Raw genomic sequence first — 20,516 nt, 5'->3', positions numbered from 1 at the left:
GTAAGAAAAATTTGACCTGCTATATTTGTGATCAAGTCAACAAATACAAAGGTAAATTACTAAAACACCAAACTACTTTTCTCCTGCAGGGAAAATCCAAATTACTCACCCTGTTATACATGTATCTAAGCATGAAGTCCAGCAGAAAAGATTTTCCTTTGCGGAAAGCTCCTGCTACAGACACAACTACTATGTTAAGATCTTTGATGTGTTCCTGAAGCAAGATTTTTTCCAATGCTTCTTCATCTAATTCAAAGTTATGGTCATCTTCATGAGCAAGAACAATCTGTATGGGGCGTGGCTTATCCAAATCCACCTCGTCATCCGAGTCTGGCAGGGCATCTGAGTCAGGTAGGGCATCCTCCTCCTCCTCTTCCTCATAATGCTTACCTGCAAATTGACAGGTTACAATACATTAGTAAGTCAGAGCTTTGTAACTCCTTGTGACAGAGCAAATAGGAGTGCTGATGAGAGTCATCTACATTAATAAAAGTGACTTCTTCAGACTTTGTTCATAATTCAAGTCTTAAGTCACTAAAAAGCAAATGGGATTTAAATTTATTTTAATATTGTGCTGCATCTGTGTGCAGTTGTCTGTGTCCAACCCACTATCCAGAGAAGCAATTACTAGTTGTCATTCAGTGCTTGTTGATCAAAACCATATACTATATCAAAACCCAACTGAGTTTAGCAATTAGTGTGTGCTTTTTTTTGCCATGAAAGAATGTGAGTGATGTGTTTAACAAGCTCAGACTGTATTTGGGTTGAAACTTAAAGGTAACTGTGTTGGTACTTTATTTCAATTAATGTGCTTAAAGGGAGGAACTTGCATTTAAAGCGAGCTGTCTCTTTTCATAGCATACAGGTTGAGCTGACTGTTCTCCCTTCCATGTTCTTACACTGCAGAACAAACAGGTCATCAGCTGCTAGCTGTGTACTTAGGGGAGACAGGAATTAGCTTTTCATTTTACCTCATCCTTTAAGAAACGGGTTATTTAGTTGAGTTTGTTCAGTTGAAATATTGTTTGTACATACACAAGAAGCTACTGTTCTCAAAATCTGGCTTAGCATTTCAACAAATGGTGCTTGTTCTGGATACTTAGCTGATGAGTGTCAATAGCAGTCCTGCTGTAGTTGTTGCTAAGTGGAGTGAAGAGCTTATATGTTAACTGAGTGGTAGTACCTTCTTTTGGCTATTTTTGCTTCCATTCAAGTCTGTCTGTTTCTGTGTCTTGCTGTACAGTATTGCTTCTCTTGTATCTCCTAGCCTGTTTGACCTGGTGATTATACACAGTCAGAACTGTGCATTAGCTCACATGCTCTAATTGAATGATTCAGGTTGGAAGAAGACAAAATGGAGTAGAGAGTGATTAGTGAACAGCCATAGTAATAGGCCTGAATGGATGGCAGACTTCAGGGGCAAGTCCAGTTGATGATCTTTTTTCATCAGCTCCAGCCAGAGTGGTAGATATGACTGTAGTCTGGAGTATGTTAGTTCAGTAGTACAGAAGCTTCAAAGGTCAGATGAACATCTTGAAAAAAGAAAAATGTAGCTATGGCTTTCTGGGCCTGCAACACTGCACTACGAGCTCTAGTGCCTTATGTTTTGACAGATGAGAGCTTTTCTGTATGTACTAAAAGCCTGAGGTTGTCTTCTGTGCACGTGGGGATTTCTAACAGCATTGACACCAACCCTGTGAGTGAGTTGGATGAATCTACTAGCCTGTCTTTAGTAGTGTGGCAGGAGGCAGCATTGCCTTGCTGTTCTACATGCAGTGTAAGGAGCCATCAGCCATGCCTCTGAAACAACCACTCTCTGAGTGTGAATGTATGGGGTGGATGTATTGGCTCCGTAACCCCATTACTGGGATGGAAGTGGACTTCTCAAAGTGTCACTCAAAGACACTATAAAAAACAAACACCACCACCCACCACCCCCAACCACAAAAGTCTGTTGCTTTGGTTGCCTCTGTAGCAGCACTGAGTGAGTTGTCATGGAGACCTGTATAGGGAGGCTGCCATGAGCTTTGCAAGTCCAAATTACTATCCAGTTGGCTAGAAACACTTCAGTGTAGGGGTGGTCATTCTGTGAACACCACCTCTTCTAAAGTTAGTCCTCATCCATTCCTATACTTGATTTGCTGAGACTGGACTATTGCAAGAACCTAGAGCACTTTGTGGTCCTTAGACTGGGCTTTAGGACAAACTCGCTTAAATTCTGAGTTTCAAGTAGCATACTGAGACCATGTTCTGGGGCAGGTGAGGAAAGGCCGGGGGGGGGGGGGGGAAGTAAGGAGTAGGTCTTCATGTTCTGAATTTCATTAACTCCTGGCCTGACTTGACAGTGCTATCAGCACATTTATTTTATTAACTACTTGCAGAACTTACTACAATGCTTCCGTAGCTTTTGCAGAAAACTGGACTGTGAAGTGGGACTTCTTGTCCTGACCATTGTTTTAAGAGACTCCTTGGAAAGTAGTTTTTAGAAGTGGAATGTGATCCTTCTGCCCAGGATGTCAAAGCCTTCTAGAAAGGCTTCCAAAGTACTCCAGTGCTGCCTGACACAGCGACCAGCCAGAGTAACAGGGTAAGCAGACAGAAGGTAGTATAAAGGACCAAAAAGGTTGTGACATCTGCCTAGGAGCACGTGACAGGCTAGTATATGCTGGTTATGCTGCTGGGATGAACAGTAGCGCTTGTTCTACAGTTAACATGCTTAACTTGTGCAATGTCTGTCCTGGTAATTGCTAACTAGTTCAAAATCTCTTGAAGGGAAGGGTGTTCTCTGCAACTTGAGCATGAAGTTACCAAACCAGCTCTTCTGGATGGATCAAGTTTCCTTCACAGCTGTCAGCACTGTAGTTCTCCACTCTCTAAAGTGCTTGATTCATGGCAATGGTGGTCTTCTCTGTAGGTAGATTGGTAGCTTTCAGATATATTAGCCTGGCTAGTAAAAAATAACCCCAACAAACCAAGCTGACCCAAAACAACCAAAAAACCCAACTTGATGCTCTGGACTTGACTTTCCAATTTCTGCTGGTAAGTGAAATCTAATAGGAATTGAATAGGGCCTAAGATGAATCTTCTCTCCTGTCCCCTCTGAGCTAAATGAGCTCCAGGGGTGCAGAATACCATTAACAAGATGTTGTGATCTTTTAACAGGCATATTGTCTGTAAGCTCTTGATAGTACTATCTACTTGTGATAGGAAGAATTTGCTTGTTTAGGAATAACTAATGATAAAAGACCACTCTACTTGTTTGTTCAGAAAGCCTCTTGGCTTACAGAGGCTTTGGGTAGCTATGCTCTGCACTGGCAGAAAGATACTGCTACAACTTGTGCTTTGAGGTCTGCTAAGGTTCTGATGACTTCCAGGTAGGAAAAGGTGGTTAATGTCAGGCTCCAAGTGAATGAAGAGAAGTTGCAGATGTTGTTTCAGACTATTTTACAGTCTACCTTAGTTTACAAAACTGATACATTACTGCAGCTGAAACAAAGTATGCATTTAAAAGAATATAAGGCTGTTTTAAGTAATCAAGTTAAACTTGTTGCCTGGGGAATATGTAGAAGCAGAGGCTTAGATACATTGTATGAATATCTGCTTGCTAAAACACAGGTGTCTTCTTGGAGCTATCTAATCTTAATGCTTTTATCAATAGGATTATTCCCTTTAGGTGTCTAGGCTGTGACACTGAAGGCTTTCTTTCTGACTGTCAGAATCTTTGTACCTCACCTGGGCTATCCTCCCAAGTTTTCTGGTCTACAAAGGATGCTACCTATATGTGGCAAAACCTGTTCTGTAAACTCTTTCAAAAAAGAGTGCTTGTTTAATTTCTGGGAATACAAAAGCATTAGGCCAAAGGTGAGAGTGTTTCTTCTGAAGTGGTGACCAGAATTGTGTCAATGTAGTTTGTATAGTTTGGTGTCCTGTTGACAGCTTTTCTTTTTAAAGTTACCCTTTCCAGTTGTCAGGCCTGCTGGTGCAATTGAATTTTTTGGCCTGCTTTGTCAACCAGTTTGAGTTGAGGTAATGCTAGGGGCTGTTTTCCACACCCACTTGGATAACGTTGGAGTCTAGTTCTAGCTGCTTAGGATTTAAGCATTCAAGTTTGCTTTCTGGTCAAATCAAGTACTACACTAGCTTAATATATTCAAACAAATTTTTTTTTTTTTAAGATTTAGTGCCACCAGCCTTTGAGGCAGCACAGATTTGATGCTTGGAAATTGAAACATCCTCTCTGATTTGCAATGAAGTGAAATGCTGTCAGAACTGAAGAAACAGCTGCTGGAAAAACTCCAGGGTCACCATGTTACCAGTTTTTCAAGTTCATGGCAATAACTCAAATGTCTCGTTACATCCACAAAACAGAGTGCGTTGGAGCACTGTTCATGAGTCTTTTGCTGAGGATGGTATCTAGGATGCAAAGTCTGGCAGGAATGACTTGTCAGGTCCTGTGGATATTGGCATGGTCTCTGCCATGAATGAATTAAACTGTGGTACATTCCATGGCGCCTCATGACACATCCTGCAAGAGAACACTGCTTCTGGACTGCTTCCACAGGAAGCATGGGGCCATGTAACATACCTGCATGCAATGCATCAAATAACTGGAGATGGCTGCTTCTTTGTCTTTGTTAAAGCAATGCTTGGAAATGCAAGCATGACTAGCAGTTCAGTGTACTTAAATCCATACAGTGATGTTCCCAGATAAGTAACTGCTAGGAAGGTGCCTCAATCAGGTTTGTGCACATGGGGTTCTGATAGAATATGGGAAAATGTAAATCTGGAGTTGGAGGCAATTCTGTAAGCAGAAAACCGCTTCCAGATGGAAGGAATCCACTTGATAGGAAAAGGTGGAATCAGGCCAGTGGTAGAGTTTGTTTCTGCTGTGGGACAAACTTCAATGTTGTGGTACTTGAACAAAAGAAGAGACTTCATCTTGGACAGGTCAGTTTGTTTGGTTTTCTTTTAGGCCTCTAATGCAGTAACTCCTGAATTCTGGAAGTCAGGAAAATAGAATATTGGTACTATTGTGCTATATGTCTGAAGGGCTGTGTTACCTTAATTTATCATTCATTAGTAACTTAAGTCTCATCTGAGTTATAGTTCTTTCAACAACTGGTTGATCCTGAAAGGGTACTGATTCTTAAATTGTGTATAAAATATTCTCTTAACTCTTTCAAGAGTTGGTACTTACTGTTATTAAATCTTGCTTAATAATGTGTCATAGGAAGAGTATGAAGCCTTGTACATCTTGAAGCCGGTAATCTTAATATCTTGTTTGTATTAATATCTTGTTTGTACAGAAACCTGCACTTTGCTAGAAGTCCAGCTTTAAATCAAAATTTCTGGTACCCCTAGATACTTCAGCTCTCAGCATCCCTGAACTCTTTTTCCTGGTGCTCTACAGACACCACACGTTTGTGTCCATATAAAAGCAATGTAAGTCTCCCCCTCATAGTTCAGTACAGATGCATGATAGGTTCCCACACACACCTGAATGGTAAAGCAAGCTGAAGGAGGCTGCACTAACCTCATATCATCTGGCTTGAAGCCTTGTTCTACCTCCACGGCTTGAGGGAGTTCACAGGTTGAATCAAAAGCTTAAAATAAGTTGAGGGAAGTGCTGCATCACATTTAAATGTAATGCATTCTCTCAGAGCTTCACCTAGGAAATTTTTCTTAGAGAGAAAGGAGACAAACTGTTCAGATGTTTCTTGTTTTGGTGTAGTGAACTGAAGGAAGTGTAGGGCATGTGCGAACTGAGTTCCAGAGCATAAAAAAAGCCACCACACAAATAGGTTAACCTTCAAACCTTATTCGGACAAGGTAAAAAATCCAGCACATCTACTGAAAAAAAAAAAATCACTAGATTTAAGTCACAAAATTGTCCTCCCTTTTCTCCAGCAGTCCTACTCCATGCAATAAACTCACAGCAAGACCCACATGAAAGCTATGGGGCTGCCACAGACCTTGATGCATCACTGCTTTCCTATTGCTGACTAGCAAAACACTGCCAAGTAGCTCATTTTAAGGCCAGAAATAATTAAATGTTTTTAATATTTCAGCTATAAATAGGACTGATGAGCTAAGTTCCAAAGACTTGTTTGGATATCCAGCAAGACGGACAGAGGAGTAGGGGAGGGGGGGAAGATGCATTTAACTCTCTCTGTTCCTTCAGGGCAGTGGGATGTTCAGGGACAGATCTAGAACTGTTATATAAACAGTGAGCAGAAGCAAGAAGTACCTGAAGCTACAATTCTGCTAGGGAAGGGGATAAAGAAGATACTCTGATGACCTAGATACCGATGAAGTATCATAACTAATCAAACAATAGGCCCGTCTACTCCTAAGTGCTTTAAATTGCTTCTCTGTTGAATGGTCTGCATGCATGCAGGAGCAGAGAGCTCTCCCATAGCTATGCAAAATACTGATAAGCTGGCATTTTGCATTCTCCATTTTAAGGGGACAGAAAAGTTAGAGAGAGACTTCATTATAATGAAGAGGTGCAGCAAAAAAGTTAACCCTCAAATTCAGCTATTTTCAGCAAATGCATACAAGTAAGAGAATACCAATAAGCAGAGACTAAGACAGAAGCAGCACAAACCCTGACACAACCTAGTAAGTAGCAAAAAAAATTTTTATATATATTACATGTATATAAGGATTGCTTTTCTGAAAGCACATCATGAACTTAAAGATGTTTCTCCATAGCTACAAGGAAAAACTTGGAGGGTAGGGATAGTGACAACGCATGCTTCTCATCCTTCTTCCACTCTGCCTAAAAACCACAGCTATTATTAGCACACTCAATGAAGGACCTAACAGGATCTCTACCCACAGTAAGGTTTACCAGTACTTTTCCAGCCCCCTCAAAGAATGCTGCCTTAGAATACTAAGACTAAGGCAGATGAAAGCATTAAAAGACCTCTTCCTCACCTTTTCTCCCCTTTCTTACCCATCCCCCAGGTTCCTGAGGATGGGAATGAGAACACACCAGATCTGACAATGCCCTAGTTCACTATGGACTTTGGAAATGGCAAGTGAAAGCTTTTCATGAACACTGCAGGCTAACTGGATCCTTGCAGGCCACACAGATTTAGACTAGGCAGACTTCTGCTTGTATTTCAGAGTGATTTTATTTAAGGTTGTTGCTCACCAAAGAAGATTCAGTCAGTATTTTCTAATTGGTTTAGGCCATAACTACATTTTATGTACCTTGTATGTACTCCTCATGTCAGCGGCTGATAATTTAAACAATGACCAGCTAACTCAAACCAAGATTTTGAGAAGTATGGGGAGAAAAGAATAAGGCAAGAGATGCCAACTGCAATTACCCCATGTTTGATATGTAGATTAGCAGCCAGAATAGGTTTAGTCACCCAGCTGCATCTGTACCACGGCCACAGAGGAGCTCAACAGCAAGCAAAGCAAGTGGTCACTTTTACTGTACAAGGAGGTATGCCAAAGGGCCAGTTTTCATACTCATTTCCAGGATAAACAAGCTGTCAGTCAGGAACACCAACAGGTTTAAGGAAACAGAGCAAGCTGAAGAGGCATTAATTTTTTCTTTTTGATCAAACTATGTTTCTAACAGTCTGAAGCTTCTAAGCAAAAGCAATCTTTTAGCCCAACCTCCAGTTTACACTCAGCTTCCCACCTCTCTTTAAGCTCCTGCAACTAAGAGAGCCTCCCATCCAGCTTTTCCAGCACTGAACTCCATAATTCTGTTTTAATAAAACAATAAACACATATCATTTCAAAGAATGACAAGTACAGGGAGAGACTGGGTTTACCTTAAGAAACTGCCTTCTCTAGATCACATAGCTAGCAAAGCTGATGCAGTAACTACCTTCAGACACCTTCATGGAGTATTTAAATTCCTCCTCCACTGTTCTTACCTGGTAGTGTCACTAACACACCCATGAGGTGAAAGGGAAGTGTGACCAGGGGAAACAACACGTGCCAACACAATTAATGCCCAGATCAACAATGTGAATCAAAAGAAAAAAGCCCCACACAAGTCACATTTGAAATTGAAACAACAACAACAACAAAAAGATCACATTTTGCATGTGTTCGCTCTGTCTCCACCGGAGGAAGAGATTTTTCTCACACAGTCATGACAAAAGTAGTTTTCATCGCAGCCCCTCCTGCTAAGCACATAGAGAAAGAAGCCTGGGCTGCCATTTCACTTTCCTGCAATTAACCCATGATAATTGACACAGTACCTAACCATGTCCATGTATTTCAGAGCTCTGCACCTACTCTCCACAACTCCTGAGTCTCTGCCAGGCACCATTGCTGTTGCTGCACAAAAGTCCCTTGCTAAGGCAATGCTCAAAGTACATTTGTTCTGCCAACAGGACAGTGCCAGTAACCGCCACCTCCTCTCTCCCCTGTTGCCTCTTCAAGCCTGTTTCAGTAGCACAGCTGAGTTAACCACCCACTCACACAAAGGCTCTCCCACTCTTTCCCATTTCCAGCACCACACACAACCACACACTGCCTTTCCTACTAATTTTGCCACATATCCAACACTGCTGAGAGTCAAGTCAGCTAAACAAACCAAACCAGCGTTTTCTACAAACTGTATTGCCTCAATAAGAGTCCAACGAGCACTAGAGCTGAAGACAAACAAAAAGCAGAGCTACACAGCTTCATCTGCAGGGCACAGGGTCGGTTCAACTGTACTGCTGAACACTACAGGACTGCTGCCCTCTGAGTTGGCACCACTATCCTAGGTTCAGGCACCAACTTATCTTGAACAAACACAAGGTGATGTGCTATGCACTCTACAGCCTCTGAAACAGCTGCACCAGCACAATTGAGGGGGAGGCACAAGCTGCTTGATTGGGCCACTGGTGCCAAAAGAAAAGTTCAGCTTTGTGACTACAACCTAGTTAAGCTGGAAAACTCCTCCTGACTCTCAGAACTCACACGTACAGTTAAGAAGCGTGTTCATGTGGAGACTGACTTAGTGACATGTGATAACACTGCAAAGATGGATAGACAACTGGGATGTAATTGGATCGGACTGTGTGTTGCCAAGGATTTGTCTAGATCTGAAAGAGTTCAGATTTAGGCTGGGCTAGCCAACACATTTGTTAACCTTCACTTAACAACAAGGTTTCCTTCCTTTGTAAATGGAGGTTAACACTAGTTTCAGTTTTGTCAGTAACATAGGCTAGGATGTGTAACTGGTGGGAAGACCTTGAGCTTGGCATAGTTCTTCCTGCACTAGAGGAGCATTCCTCTGAACGTTCCTACTGAATATACTGTACCTGCTAAGATCTGTCTCTACTAAAGAGTAGATCAGAAGAATTTTGATTTCAAAAATCACCAGATAAGTTGTCATGATCATGCTGTAAAGCACACTTTAGTAGCTCAGTTCCACACAGCAAGCACCTTCATATCAGTTCAAAGGGCTCAAGGCCTACCTACTTACCTAAGCTTCTTTAACATCATTCACAACACTTGTTACCATAGAAACATCAGCCTCTGCTAGCAAAACAAGAGTCTTAACAACTGGAGCATTTTTGGTTTTTTAAACAGCATTTTCCTGGGACAGCAAATGCCATTGTTATGTGTACGCTAATGGCTGCTGGCCAGTGAAGCCCAGTGGTGAGTAGAGCATTGAGGGGGAAAAAGGAGAGTAATCCCAGAGGTAAGGCAAGCCACACAATCCTCCTGAAAGGAGGAAACACAGAAGGGGAGCTGGTTACTACTGCTCTTTACATCAAGTTCTTGGACTAGTCTGAATACATCTAGCCAATCTAACTGCTCTTCTACAGGACAGCACACCATACCATATGTTGAGACTACAAATGGTTCAATATCCATCTTTCACTTGGGTGGAGAAGGAAGAAGAAACCGTCTGAAGACTGTATGTTTAACACCCCCCTCCAATCAACAGTTTAGTCTTTGTAGATCGTATTTATTGTCCTTATTTTGTGGATCCATGAAATCTTTCCTTACAGTGTAGAGAGGACAAACACTGGTGACAGAAGTCTATGTTTAGAAGATGAACCCAGAGATACATAGCAGCGTGCTGCTCTTTAAAGCTCACAAATGCTTAATCTAGTCAGTTCTAATGCACTACAGAAATAAGAAAACAGCTTAGACTACAGAACAGTTTAGTTTGATATTTGATTAATGAAACAGTGATATGTCTGCAACTCAAAGTACTTAGACTGAATGTTATTCTTAGAGCCTCAGTCTATCACGAGCCAACTTCCAACCTCTTTAAAAGCACCAGAGTGCATTTTAAGGGTCTTCTCAAACAAGCAGGATTCTCAGTAGCATCTGAAGGTTCTACAATTATTTAATCGCATCTGCTATCTAAATGTTCATAGTGGACAGCATGTTCGTTTTTCCATTGAAAAAAATTAAGCTTAATAGCAGAAGTTGCATTTCTTAATGCTCCTACCACCATTATTTTATTTTGAAATATTTTTTTGCCTTTTAAATCTCAGAGCATAACATGCAGTAAGTTTTCAGTAGCTACTTATTTCTATAGTACTATTAGCTCTAGAAAATACCCCAGTTCTGTGCCCCAACCCCCAAAAGCATTATTTACTGCACTTTTCCAAACAATTTCTGTACTAAGAAATCTGACATACTAGCATTTAGAAAGATTTTTTTAAGTATTTTGTACTTCATTCCCTCCCTTATCCCCATGACAAGCTTAAGACTTTGTTGCTTGGAAGATAAGTGATAACTGCCTTGAGGGCAGCTTTAAGGCCATGTTTAGAATCACACTGCTGTCATTAAGAATAATTCCTTAGTATTAGTTCAGAATTACAAAGTATTTAAGAAATTATTTCTCTTAAAAGCAAGACAACTTCTTGTTTTAAGAAAGTGATTTGGTTATATGAAGAACCTTAACCTAATTGTCTACAGCAGTCATTTTCACTGCTATTCTATGTCTAAGCAATACATTAAAGGAAGCCAAGCTTCTGCCTCCATGCCTAGATGCTCATGTACTTCGAGTAACTGTTCCTCCCCTGAAATCAGTACTGTGATAATTCCATATTAGGCAGAGGATTGACAGATGGTACCTTTCATTTCCCAATTGTTTAAGGTTCCCCGAGTAAATCACACTACACAGACCAAGATAAACAAACAGTCACAAAAGCCAGAAGACCCTTTCTTACATTTACCTGAGGAGCTGAAAATGCAGAAGGGGTTGAGGAGGGGAGGGGAGTAAGACATAGCATGCAAGTTTGCAGGCAGTAGTATCATAGGACTGGGCTTACAGAGATAGTTAAAATAACTGCACTTATTCTTCCACTCAGCAGTACCACCCTGTTTAAGAAGATAAGAGGTGAGAACAACTTTTCCAAGTATACACAACATACAAGAAGTAGTTCTAACATCGATACAAGCAGCTGACACATGTTCTCCAATAGGTTTCTATAATTTTCAATCCAAGTAAAAAAAGCCATGTTGTCCTGGAATCATTATACAACACATTGCTCAAAAGACACTTCAAATATTTTACTGAGACAAATAAGAACTTGTAAATTCAACATGACTACCTTTAAGGCAATGGTGGGGAAAAAAAAACAAACCTGTATTATGATTTGACACTAACTCCAGACTGGAACCTGATTCTGATCTCACTTGAGCAACAACTGCATAAGAGCAAATTAAGTTCTACTTTCAAATATTAATTTACTGGAAATTACGTTCTACACTCCATGTCTGTAATCCGTACAACATTTTATTAGTTCAAGTCTTCAACTCTGCTGCCTTCCAGGTTTTGGCTTCTATTCCAGTCTTTTAAGAGAAACATGCCAAGACTTGCAGTAAGCACACAAACCCCACCTTGCCATACAGAAATCACTGGTATGTAGGGCTAAAAATGCAATCAGTCATTTGCTCATCATCTGCACTGCAAAATAAAGCTGGAAATACATCTAGAACAAGAAAAAAATATTAGATGAGACATCTCCCCTCCTAGCAAAAGCGTATCAGAATATCCCTCATACCATACACAAGCTGTAAATAGAGGCCCGGTAACCGAGCTGTAAGCTGAGTCCTTTCCCAAAAGGCACTTTGTGCAGTCATACAGCTTTGACAGTTCACTTATCTATTCCTCCAGGATAGAGAAGAGCAGGGTGCTTCTTTTAAAAGAAGCTAGTCTTCCATAATTCATTTCTGCAGAGGCCCAAATGGACTTCTCTTTCACATTATATTTGATTTCCTATTAGCCCTGCTCATGAGTTCATCAAGCTGGCATCAAACAGGAATTCCAATACCCAGCTTACCCGCATTCACTCAGGTAACTTTTGTCAGACTATCTTCGATGCTATATGCCTCAGTAATGCCATCTTTGGTGTCAAACATTCTGCTTTAAGTTTTTCCAACCTTAAAGAGGAGCCAGCTACTAACCATTATGAAATTAGCATAGCTATTTTTCCTGTTTAGTTAATGGAAAAGGGAGAAGAGACTTATTTAGCTCCACAGATTATACTGAGCACAAAGATCTACTATTCTCATGCTAGAATGAGATACAAACTAGTCTTGTTTCCTCAAGGAGTAATATCCCCATGGAGCAGCTGGAATTTTCAGTGATAGACTCCAGACAAACTAACTAGACAGCTTTAGGATATGTAAGCACATGAACAACCTGCTATGGAGGTAATTCATTAAGTGAATTTACCAGCTATGGCTCTGTAACAGCCCATGTATGCTCCATCCCAAATGCAAAGGGGGAGGGTAAGCTCCTTACTTTGCTGCAGAGCGAGAATTCCAGTTAAACACCAACAGGTAGTTACTTGCCTAGCATTAATTTATACCCTAGATCATCTCCCAGTAACTCGTTTGTACAGTTACAGAATACAATGGGTGCTACCTTCAAGTCTTAGGAGATAAATTCAGTCAAATAAGAATTAACAGTGGGGGAGAAAAGACAGATCTTCAAATTCCTCAGATTTCATTCCAGGTTTCTTAAGTGGGCAGAGGATCAACTTCCGAATTTAAATGCCTTCTGAGTTCCTCCAACTTTTATATTGAATGTGTTTCAAAAAGCATGCTTAGCAAGCACATAAAATCTTGCTTTCCTGGAAGTGAACACTACACAAAATATATTAATTTATTTCAGAAATAAACAGAAGTTAAAGGTCAGACAAGTTAGCTACCAATGCTCTCAGAACATTAGTCCCTATTACATATTAATTTGCCGCTAGAAATGACTTGATTATAATCCTTGTCCTAACAGACATCACTCATTTCATATCAGTCATTTCTTTGTAGATAACTGAAATAGCAGACATCAAGCTGAGTAACATTTTCACATATTTCAAACTTGCTCATCTGTTTGTTCTGGTGTTTCAGATACAAACCTCAACCCCACAAAATGTATTCATGTAAATCAACTCCCTACACAGCACTATGACCTCAAAATCAGCTTTAGGATAACATAATATTCTTCATGTCGAGAACAACCTTCCAAAACCAAAGAAAGCTACTTCCATCTTTCCTCCAGGACATCTCAAGTTCAGGTTGCTGAAAATGTTTTGAGAAAGAGACCCATTCTCCAGTAAGAGTAAAGTCTTAAGAACCAGTGTATGTAAGTACTTCTGAAAACTTCAGTTGTTCACAAATGACAAATACAGCAGGCCTGCCTATGCAGAAGCTTAGAAAATTTTTTGTGCCTTGTTCACCTTAGATAGTTGAGATTAAAGACAAAACCTTAAAACACTAATGATTGGTATAGTAAAGTTGAAAAGTTAATGCAGGATTTAGCAAAAAGTTGGAAAACTGCACTCAAACTGACAGCTTGCAGATCACATTGTAGGCACAGCATGCAGCAACGGTAAAAAGACAAGGAAAAAATTCGGCCTGATTTTAAAGTTTAAAACTTCCCATTCAAAGACTGCCATGCCAGGATCAAAAATCATCCCCAGAACAGGGCCTGTTCAAGACTGCAGTGCAGTAACAAAAGCAACTTCAAACTTCACCTTACATCGAAAAGTTAGATTTAAGTGAAACTTGGCAGTTTTCCTTGTGAATGTCCTTGAAACAGTTAGGAACTTTTACAGACTGTACTAAGATGTACAACAGCCTACTAACAACAGCCACAAAGTTAAAACTAGTCTTGTCATACTGCTGAAATGAAACCTGCGATCCAGCTTGCAGTGGAGACTAACAACCCTGTGGTTCACTACCAAAACAAGAACACCACAGAATTTAATTGACCTGCATTTCCATCTGCTTATTACATTTGTTTTTGCAGTTGGGAAAAACTCAAAGTCAGAGAGGATGTGATACTGCCATCAGGAGATAAGTGCTCTCCTGTTACATGGGAGGAAAATCCCCAGCCCTCCTCCCCTCCAACAGACCAGCTCTTATCCAGTCTAGCCAGCTTGAGGTAGTGTCCCTATTCTTATTAGGACAAGAAGAGAAAACAATCCCTCATCTATCACAGTCTCTTGCTCCAGCAGTCAGTGGTACTTTACTAGCATAGTCAGTAAGCAAACATTAATAACTGATTTTTAACCAAAACACATGGATTGCAGTTGGCACAAGGTACCTTAGAAGTATCAGCACTCCTGCAAGACCTGGGTTAAGCATTCCTGTCCATCCAACACGAACAAGAGCTGCTTGGCCTCCTAAACTAGGAGACACTGTTGTATTTAAAGGAATGCTTTTATGATAGTTCAAGTAAAACTGTTCTGTGCTAGAACTATTTCAGAAGTGTCTTTAAGTTGCAGGCAGGTGAACATGAAAAGAATACAGCCTTCTTCAACCCCACTCCCTGCTTTCAAAAGAATTCTAGTTGAAACACCACAGAGCTATTGCTATTATTTGAGGAGGAACTGTAACATCATTAGTGACTTTAAGGTAAGCTAGAACGTAACAGCTGTTAAGCAACACTTAGTAATGGTATAGGAGGAGTTATAGGTCTCTCCTGTTACATTTCTCTTCTTGTAACTATTCCAATCTACCACTCTGCTTTATTTCATTGTACAGAAAGGTACTCTGCAGGCAGGCACAGATCATCCATAGCTGTACATGCAGACCCTATCAATTAAGTTGTTCCACGCCTGAAGTACGCAAGCAACTTAACAGTGACACGTGCATGTTTCCACCACTAATGATGACCCAGCTACCTTAAAGGTCCTTTATTACAGGTGTGCTAGCACTTTTATGACCCTGAGAAAGTTATGCAATAATCTAATGCTTTGAGATTATTAAACTACATAGTGGTGAAAACACAGAGAACCACCAAAGAAAATTCAGTAGTGCTGGGGGGAGGGGAGAAACAAGTACCCAAGCAGTAAAGCAGTATCATATCCTCAATTTCAATCTCTGGACTCTTAAATTATTAAAATTGCAATGCTGCCAAACACAATCAAACATTTTCACATGCTCCAAAGCGGTGCCTTTTCCTCCCTATAAAAAAAGTCTGTACAGTAGCCACTCCACACCTGCCAGTTTATAGTGTGGTTAGATTTCCCAGTCTCTAGTTGGCTTACAAATGAAGCCATTGAAACCAATAGTGGCACATAGCATCTGCTAGATTTTGTGTAATCGTGCCCAGTCCAATTGTTCTACTTCCAAATTAAGTGAGAGTTATACAACAAAGATTTTAAAATACTTCAGTGTTCTAATGCAGTGCTAAAAACCTCACATGATTCAACTTAGTGTTCAAGTCCCAGGTCCCCCCTCACACAGAGTATGGCAGAGAGAGGGTTACAAGTTCTCAGCTTTTAAGCTATTCTTGAGAACCTTATTTAAAAAAACCATACTGCGCAGACTCCAGCACATGCGAGGCTAAACACCAAGCCAGAGACATGTCCCATCACCACCACAGAATATATTACAAGCAAGAGCAGCACTGACGGTGGAGCGCACTAGGTCCATATGGGGGACGGTCCACATGAGGGATGAGCCACCTCCTTCCCCGAGCTGCCCAGTGCTGCTCCCTTTGCAAGTGGACGTGGCTCCGAGGAAGCAGGCGCCCTCCGGGCTGTCTCGCTCCGGCCCCGGGAACGTGCCGGGCGAGCGGCCGGGGGGCCCCGGCGGGCGGCACCAGCCATATTCCGGCCCGCATCCCCCGCTCCTCACGTGATATACACACGGGCGGGCGGCGGGGCGGCCCGGCCACGGCGCAGCGGGGAATAAGGTCACCGACCGCCAGCCCCCGGGCCGCACTCACGGCCGCCCCTGCTCCGCTATGGGCCGCCGTCCGCTCAGCGGGAGGCCCTGGCCGCGCAGGGAGAGCGGGGTCACCCCGCTCGGGAGAGAGCAGCCGGCCGAGCGGAGGGGCCGCCGCGCCGACTCCCCCACCGCCCCTCGAGGGCGGACGTCAGGGCTGGCGACCGCCCCCGCCATTTTGAGGAGGGGGGAGACGCGGGAGCCTCCCCCGGCACCGCCCGCCGCCAAGCCCCGCCGCCAAGCCCCGCGCCTCCCGCGGGCAGCCCCGCCGCCGGCCCGCGGCCGCCGCCGCCGCCCGCCCAGGGGCGCGCGTTACCTGCCAGGTCGGGCCGTTGGCGGGCCGGACCCGCGCGCCGCGCCGCGTCCCTTTCCGCCATCTTGTCCGGGTTTAAAATTAACTCGCCGTGACGTCAGAGCTCCGCCGCGAGACCTTTATCGCCCGCCGGCGGCGGCGCGCGGGCAGGGCGGGTCCTAGCGCCCCCGGCTGCCCGCCCGGGGAGGGGAGGGGTGGCGCACGCGCAGCCCGCGCCCTGCCGCTCCTGGGTGTGGCGCATGCGCGGTCACTCCCCGCCGGCGGCCCGCGCCTGCGTCACTGCCCTCTGTCGGGGCCGCGCGCTGAGGAATTGGTGCATGGCCGCGGGCAGCAGGGAAAGGCGATAGAGTCCCCCGCCCGCACTGGGAGGAAGCCTCCGCTCTGCCTGAAGGGGGAGGCGAAGTCCCACGCCGTGTGGGGGCCTCCCGCTGCTGCGGGAGAGACACACACACACCCGCCCCAACCGGGCCCTGCTGCCCGGCCCAGCCCCCAGGCTGAGGGGTGGGGTGCCCCCCTCACGGCCCTGCACCCCACCGTCGAAATGGCATGGAGTATGCGGGCCTCCAGCGCATCGGGCGAGAGGGGCCTCGAGGGGCTTGGAGGGCAAGCTGGGTGTTCGGGGCAAAGGGATGAAGGATGGCGCGGTGGGTGAGGAGGCCCCAAGGCCGTACAAAACACCTCGGGGTGAGCGTCCCTCAGGGATTCCTCACTCGTCATCGGCTGGCTGCTCCCAGCACAGCTCACTCATGCAGAAAATGCAGCCAGCCAGCTGCCAGTGTGCCGCCAGGCCCATCCCTTTAGGAGACCTGATGGCATCCACCTCTCCCTGCACTGTGCTGTCACCCTGCTAGACCCTCACTTCCCTTTTCTTACTGGGCCATGGGGACAGCCAGGAAAGCGACTCAAGCGCTCTGCATTTCTGGCAGTAACACCAGCTCCTCGCTCTTGAGTTCTCACTCGCTGTGGCACTGCTGCTGCATTTGGGCTGGAAACACACAAAAGGACAGCTCTGAATCAGAATAAGACACACAAGTTCCCAAGGGACCAAACATTCCTGCTGTTTCTGGGTTTTGTAAGAGTCCCGTTCCTCTAACCCAAACTGACCTTACTGCATCCTTTTAAAAGGCCAACTGTTAAAGCTAGGTGCCTTCACTGCACAAAGGTTTTAGGTCTGTGAGGTTTCCTATTGCTAAAGGTCGTGTAAACCTCCATAATCAAATTGGTAGGTGTGACCTTGTCACTTGTTATGACAACACATTTGTCTGATAAATCAGCATGTGAAGTGAGCAACAACTTTGCAAAAACCCACCTCACCATGGTAATACTCTCTGTAGAAACCATTTTTCTCAAAGTCTTGCACTGTTCTAACTTATTTGGTCCAGGAAGTGCAACTTTTGAGTGACAGCGATCTAAAAAACAAGCAGAGTTTGGTTCTGCCTAAACAGAGGTGGAGGGAAAGCTCAGAAGAGATCTTCAAAGCAAAAATTAATGGGCTGTCATGGCACCTGGAAGTGCTTTCCAAACCTTCTCCAAACCCTGCTTTCAGACCTTTACTACTGAGGTAGCACATAAGGGTCTTCCTAACATTGGGGTCCATTACACTTGGTGCTGTGCTTACAGTGGCAGTCCTTGCCTCAGAGAGTTTAATGTCTAAAACACATTAAAAAGACATTAAAATGTCTAAAAGATGCTGTAACCACAGCAAGTGAGAACTGCAGAAGGATACAACGATCAAACTAATATATATTCAATTCTAGTTATGCTACTTGTAATAATAAAATATGCAATGCTGTAAAACTGTCGAGAATGTTATTGTTCTAGATTTACATCAGCATAAATGGAAGCAAGATTCAACCCCTTTGTACAGAAATGTTGGTATGAATGCTAGAAAAAAACATTGCCATTGGCCTTTTGCAGTTTAATACCCTCTACTTATTTGGGGAAAATGAGTGTGCCATTGCCTGCCCTTCTAACTTCATCCCAAGTCAAGAGGAAAACCTTTCTTTACATCAGAAAGAAGGCAGAGCACACTCTACATACAGAGGTATTTCAGAGATACACAGGAAATCAGGCAAAGAGAAATACCTTGAAGTAAAACACACTGAAAGCTGAAACACTGTTAACTGACAGATTTAAGCTTCAGCAGCTCAATATGAAAACTAAAAAAATGGGGAAAAAAACCACAATACTGAAGAAGTTTCCCAGTTCTGTTGTTAGTAAACAGCCTAATTTCTGATCAAGTCTGGAACAGTTTATGCAGAGCAGAGTTTGAAACAGTGCATATACAGACAGATACATTTCTGCTCCATGCAACAGGATTTGCTGCTGCTGTAATGTGATAACAGAAGTCAAGAACTTGGAGGTCAGAAAGCTCAACCTTAATTCTGTCCTTTCATGTTTGCAGGAAGGAAGGCGATGTTTTCTGAGCTGAGGATTTTGCTATCAACATATCATCTCCTGGCTGCAAAGGTCCCCATCTCCACCACACTCCCAGCTGTGTGCCACTTTCCTCTTAGCCAGGCTATGCAAGGAGTTTGCACTGAAACTGCTTAAGCTAGCCATGGAGTTGGCCTGAAAGGAGCTTGGGAGCAACTGTGCAAACCACTGGCAGGCTGTGGTGGCAAGAGACTGCCAGAGCAGGAGGACATGTCTAACCTGCAAGTGCAGGTTGGGACAGTAGTCCCCTCAGCCAGCAAAGGCACAGTTTTGTGCTACAGACAGCGTCTTCTCCTGGATTTTGCCATGCTGGTTTAGAAACCTCTGCTGTCCCAAGCTTGTCCCAAACCCACTTGGGCCAGTCAGCACAACCAGTGTCATCGGTGCAATGAGCCAGCTCTGCCCAAGGCAGGGGCTGCTCAGCCACTCTGCTGGGAGAGCTGTCCCCTCCCACAGCTGGAAGGGAAACGGATCCACCACAATGTCTCCTGGCCTTCAGAGAGCATGGCATGGCAGGGGACAGGACAGTTCCTGACCCACGCAGGCAGAGGCACCCAGTGGACACAAGAAAAGGCCAGATCAGACTCAGGTTCTTTATGCCTTTCTGTGTAAAATGCTTCTCTATTCCTGTCAGCTAACCTGTGCAATGCTGCTGGGTTTGTTTAAGGTGACCTACATGATGACAAATCCGTAAGCCAAACACACACCTGAAGCACGCTGAACACCACTCCTGGGCTGGAGAACAGAGCAATCTCCCATCCTGAAGGGCTGATGGACCTGAGATGAGCTGGAGAGGTCTCTGTTGGTGGTACCGCACTTACCAACATCTTTCCTCATCTGCTTCAGGCTGTAGAGTCCAAACTAGTGACAAGGTGAGTCTCAGTCTTCCCTCCAGGCTATGCAGCGCTGCAGGCAGATGGGAGCTGAGGACAGAAAGCTGTGAAATAAAGGTGGTCCTTCTGGCAGTCCCCACTTATTGCTGATAAGGCGCCTCCGACGCCTTGGCTGCAGTTCCTAGGCCCACCAAGGGCTTCCCAAGGGAGAAGACTGGGGAGGCAAGGAGGGGTCAGCCCTTTAGGGGTGAACCGGCGCTAGCACTGCGAACAGCCAGGGCAGATGGTGGTCAGCTGCCCTCCCACCAGACACCACCAAGGGAGCTGCGTCACTCGGGCAAGCCTGAGATTTCCTAACAGTCTCCCACTGGGAAGTCTGCCTGGATCTCAGGCTTGCTCCCAGAGGCAAACATGTGCCCTCCCAGAGTTTGAAAAAGCCCTGCAAGTCACCTCATCTCGCTTTTTTCTGAGAAGCGCCCAGGCTGAAGCACCACAGCCCTACTACTCATGGGCTTCATCTACTCACAGCTTCCCACCTCTTCCAGCCAGAGCCCTCCTCCCCTCTGCACAGTGCCAGCAGACGTTGGAGGCTGTGCTGCCCACCGAGCCCCTGCCCTCTCTGCAGCTGGATCCTCCTGTTGACTCCCTCTTTGCATCACCAGTCCCTGCGCCCTACCCACATGCAGAAACACGCTGCTTAGTCCTGCCTGGGCTGGTTGGTGTTTGCCTCACCACCTCCACGAGGATCTCAGCCCCATAAACAGGCA

At 44.2% G+C, this 20,516-nt stretch overlaps 1 protein-coding gene across 3 annotated transcripts in view; it reads right to left on the bottom strand.

Annotated features, from left to right (window-relative positions):
- The window catches only part of ATL2 (atlastin GTPase 2), a 39,871-nt gene extending 23,215 nt beyond the window's left edge, over nt 1–16,656 (bottom strand). For 2 of the 3 annotated variants that reach the window (XM_072857240.1, XM_072857241.1), the window contains exons 1-2: nt 16,484–16,656; nt 110–390 (exon numbers count right to left, since the gene is read on the bottom strand). In XM_072857240.1, coding sequence (XP_072713341.1) covers nt 110–390; nt 16,484–16,544 — 342 coding nt within the window. In that variant the 5' untranslated portion in view covers nt 16,545–16,656. The remainder of the gene's footprint in view (nt 1–109; nt 391–16,483) is intronic. The other variant, XM_072857242.1, reaches the window with a different exon arrangement.
- Between the last annotated feature and the right edge of the window lie 3,860 nt (nt 16,657–20,516).

This window comes from Ciconia boyciana, chromosome 3 (assembly GCF_034638445.1).
Source record: "Ciconia boyciana chromosome 3, ASM3463844v1, whole genome shotgun sequence".
NCBI classification, from domain to species: domain Eukaryota; kingdom Metazoa; phylum Chordata; class Aves; order Ciconiiformes; family Ciconiidae; genus Ciconia; species Ciconia boyciana.
The sequence above is the reverse complement of the archived record's forward strand: the minus strand, read 5'-3'. Positions and strand labels throughout refer to the sequence as shown.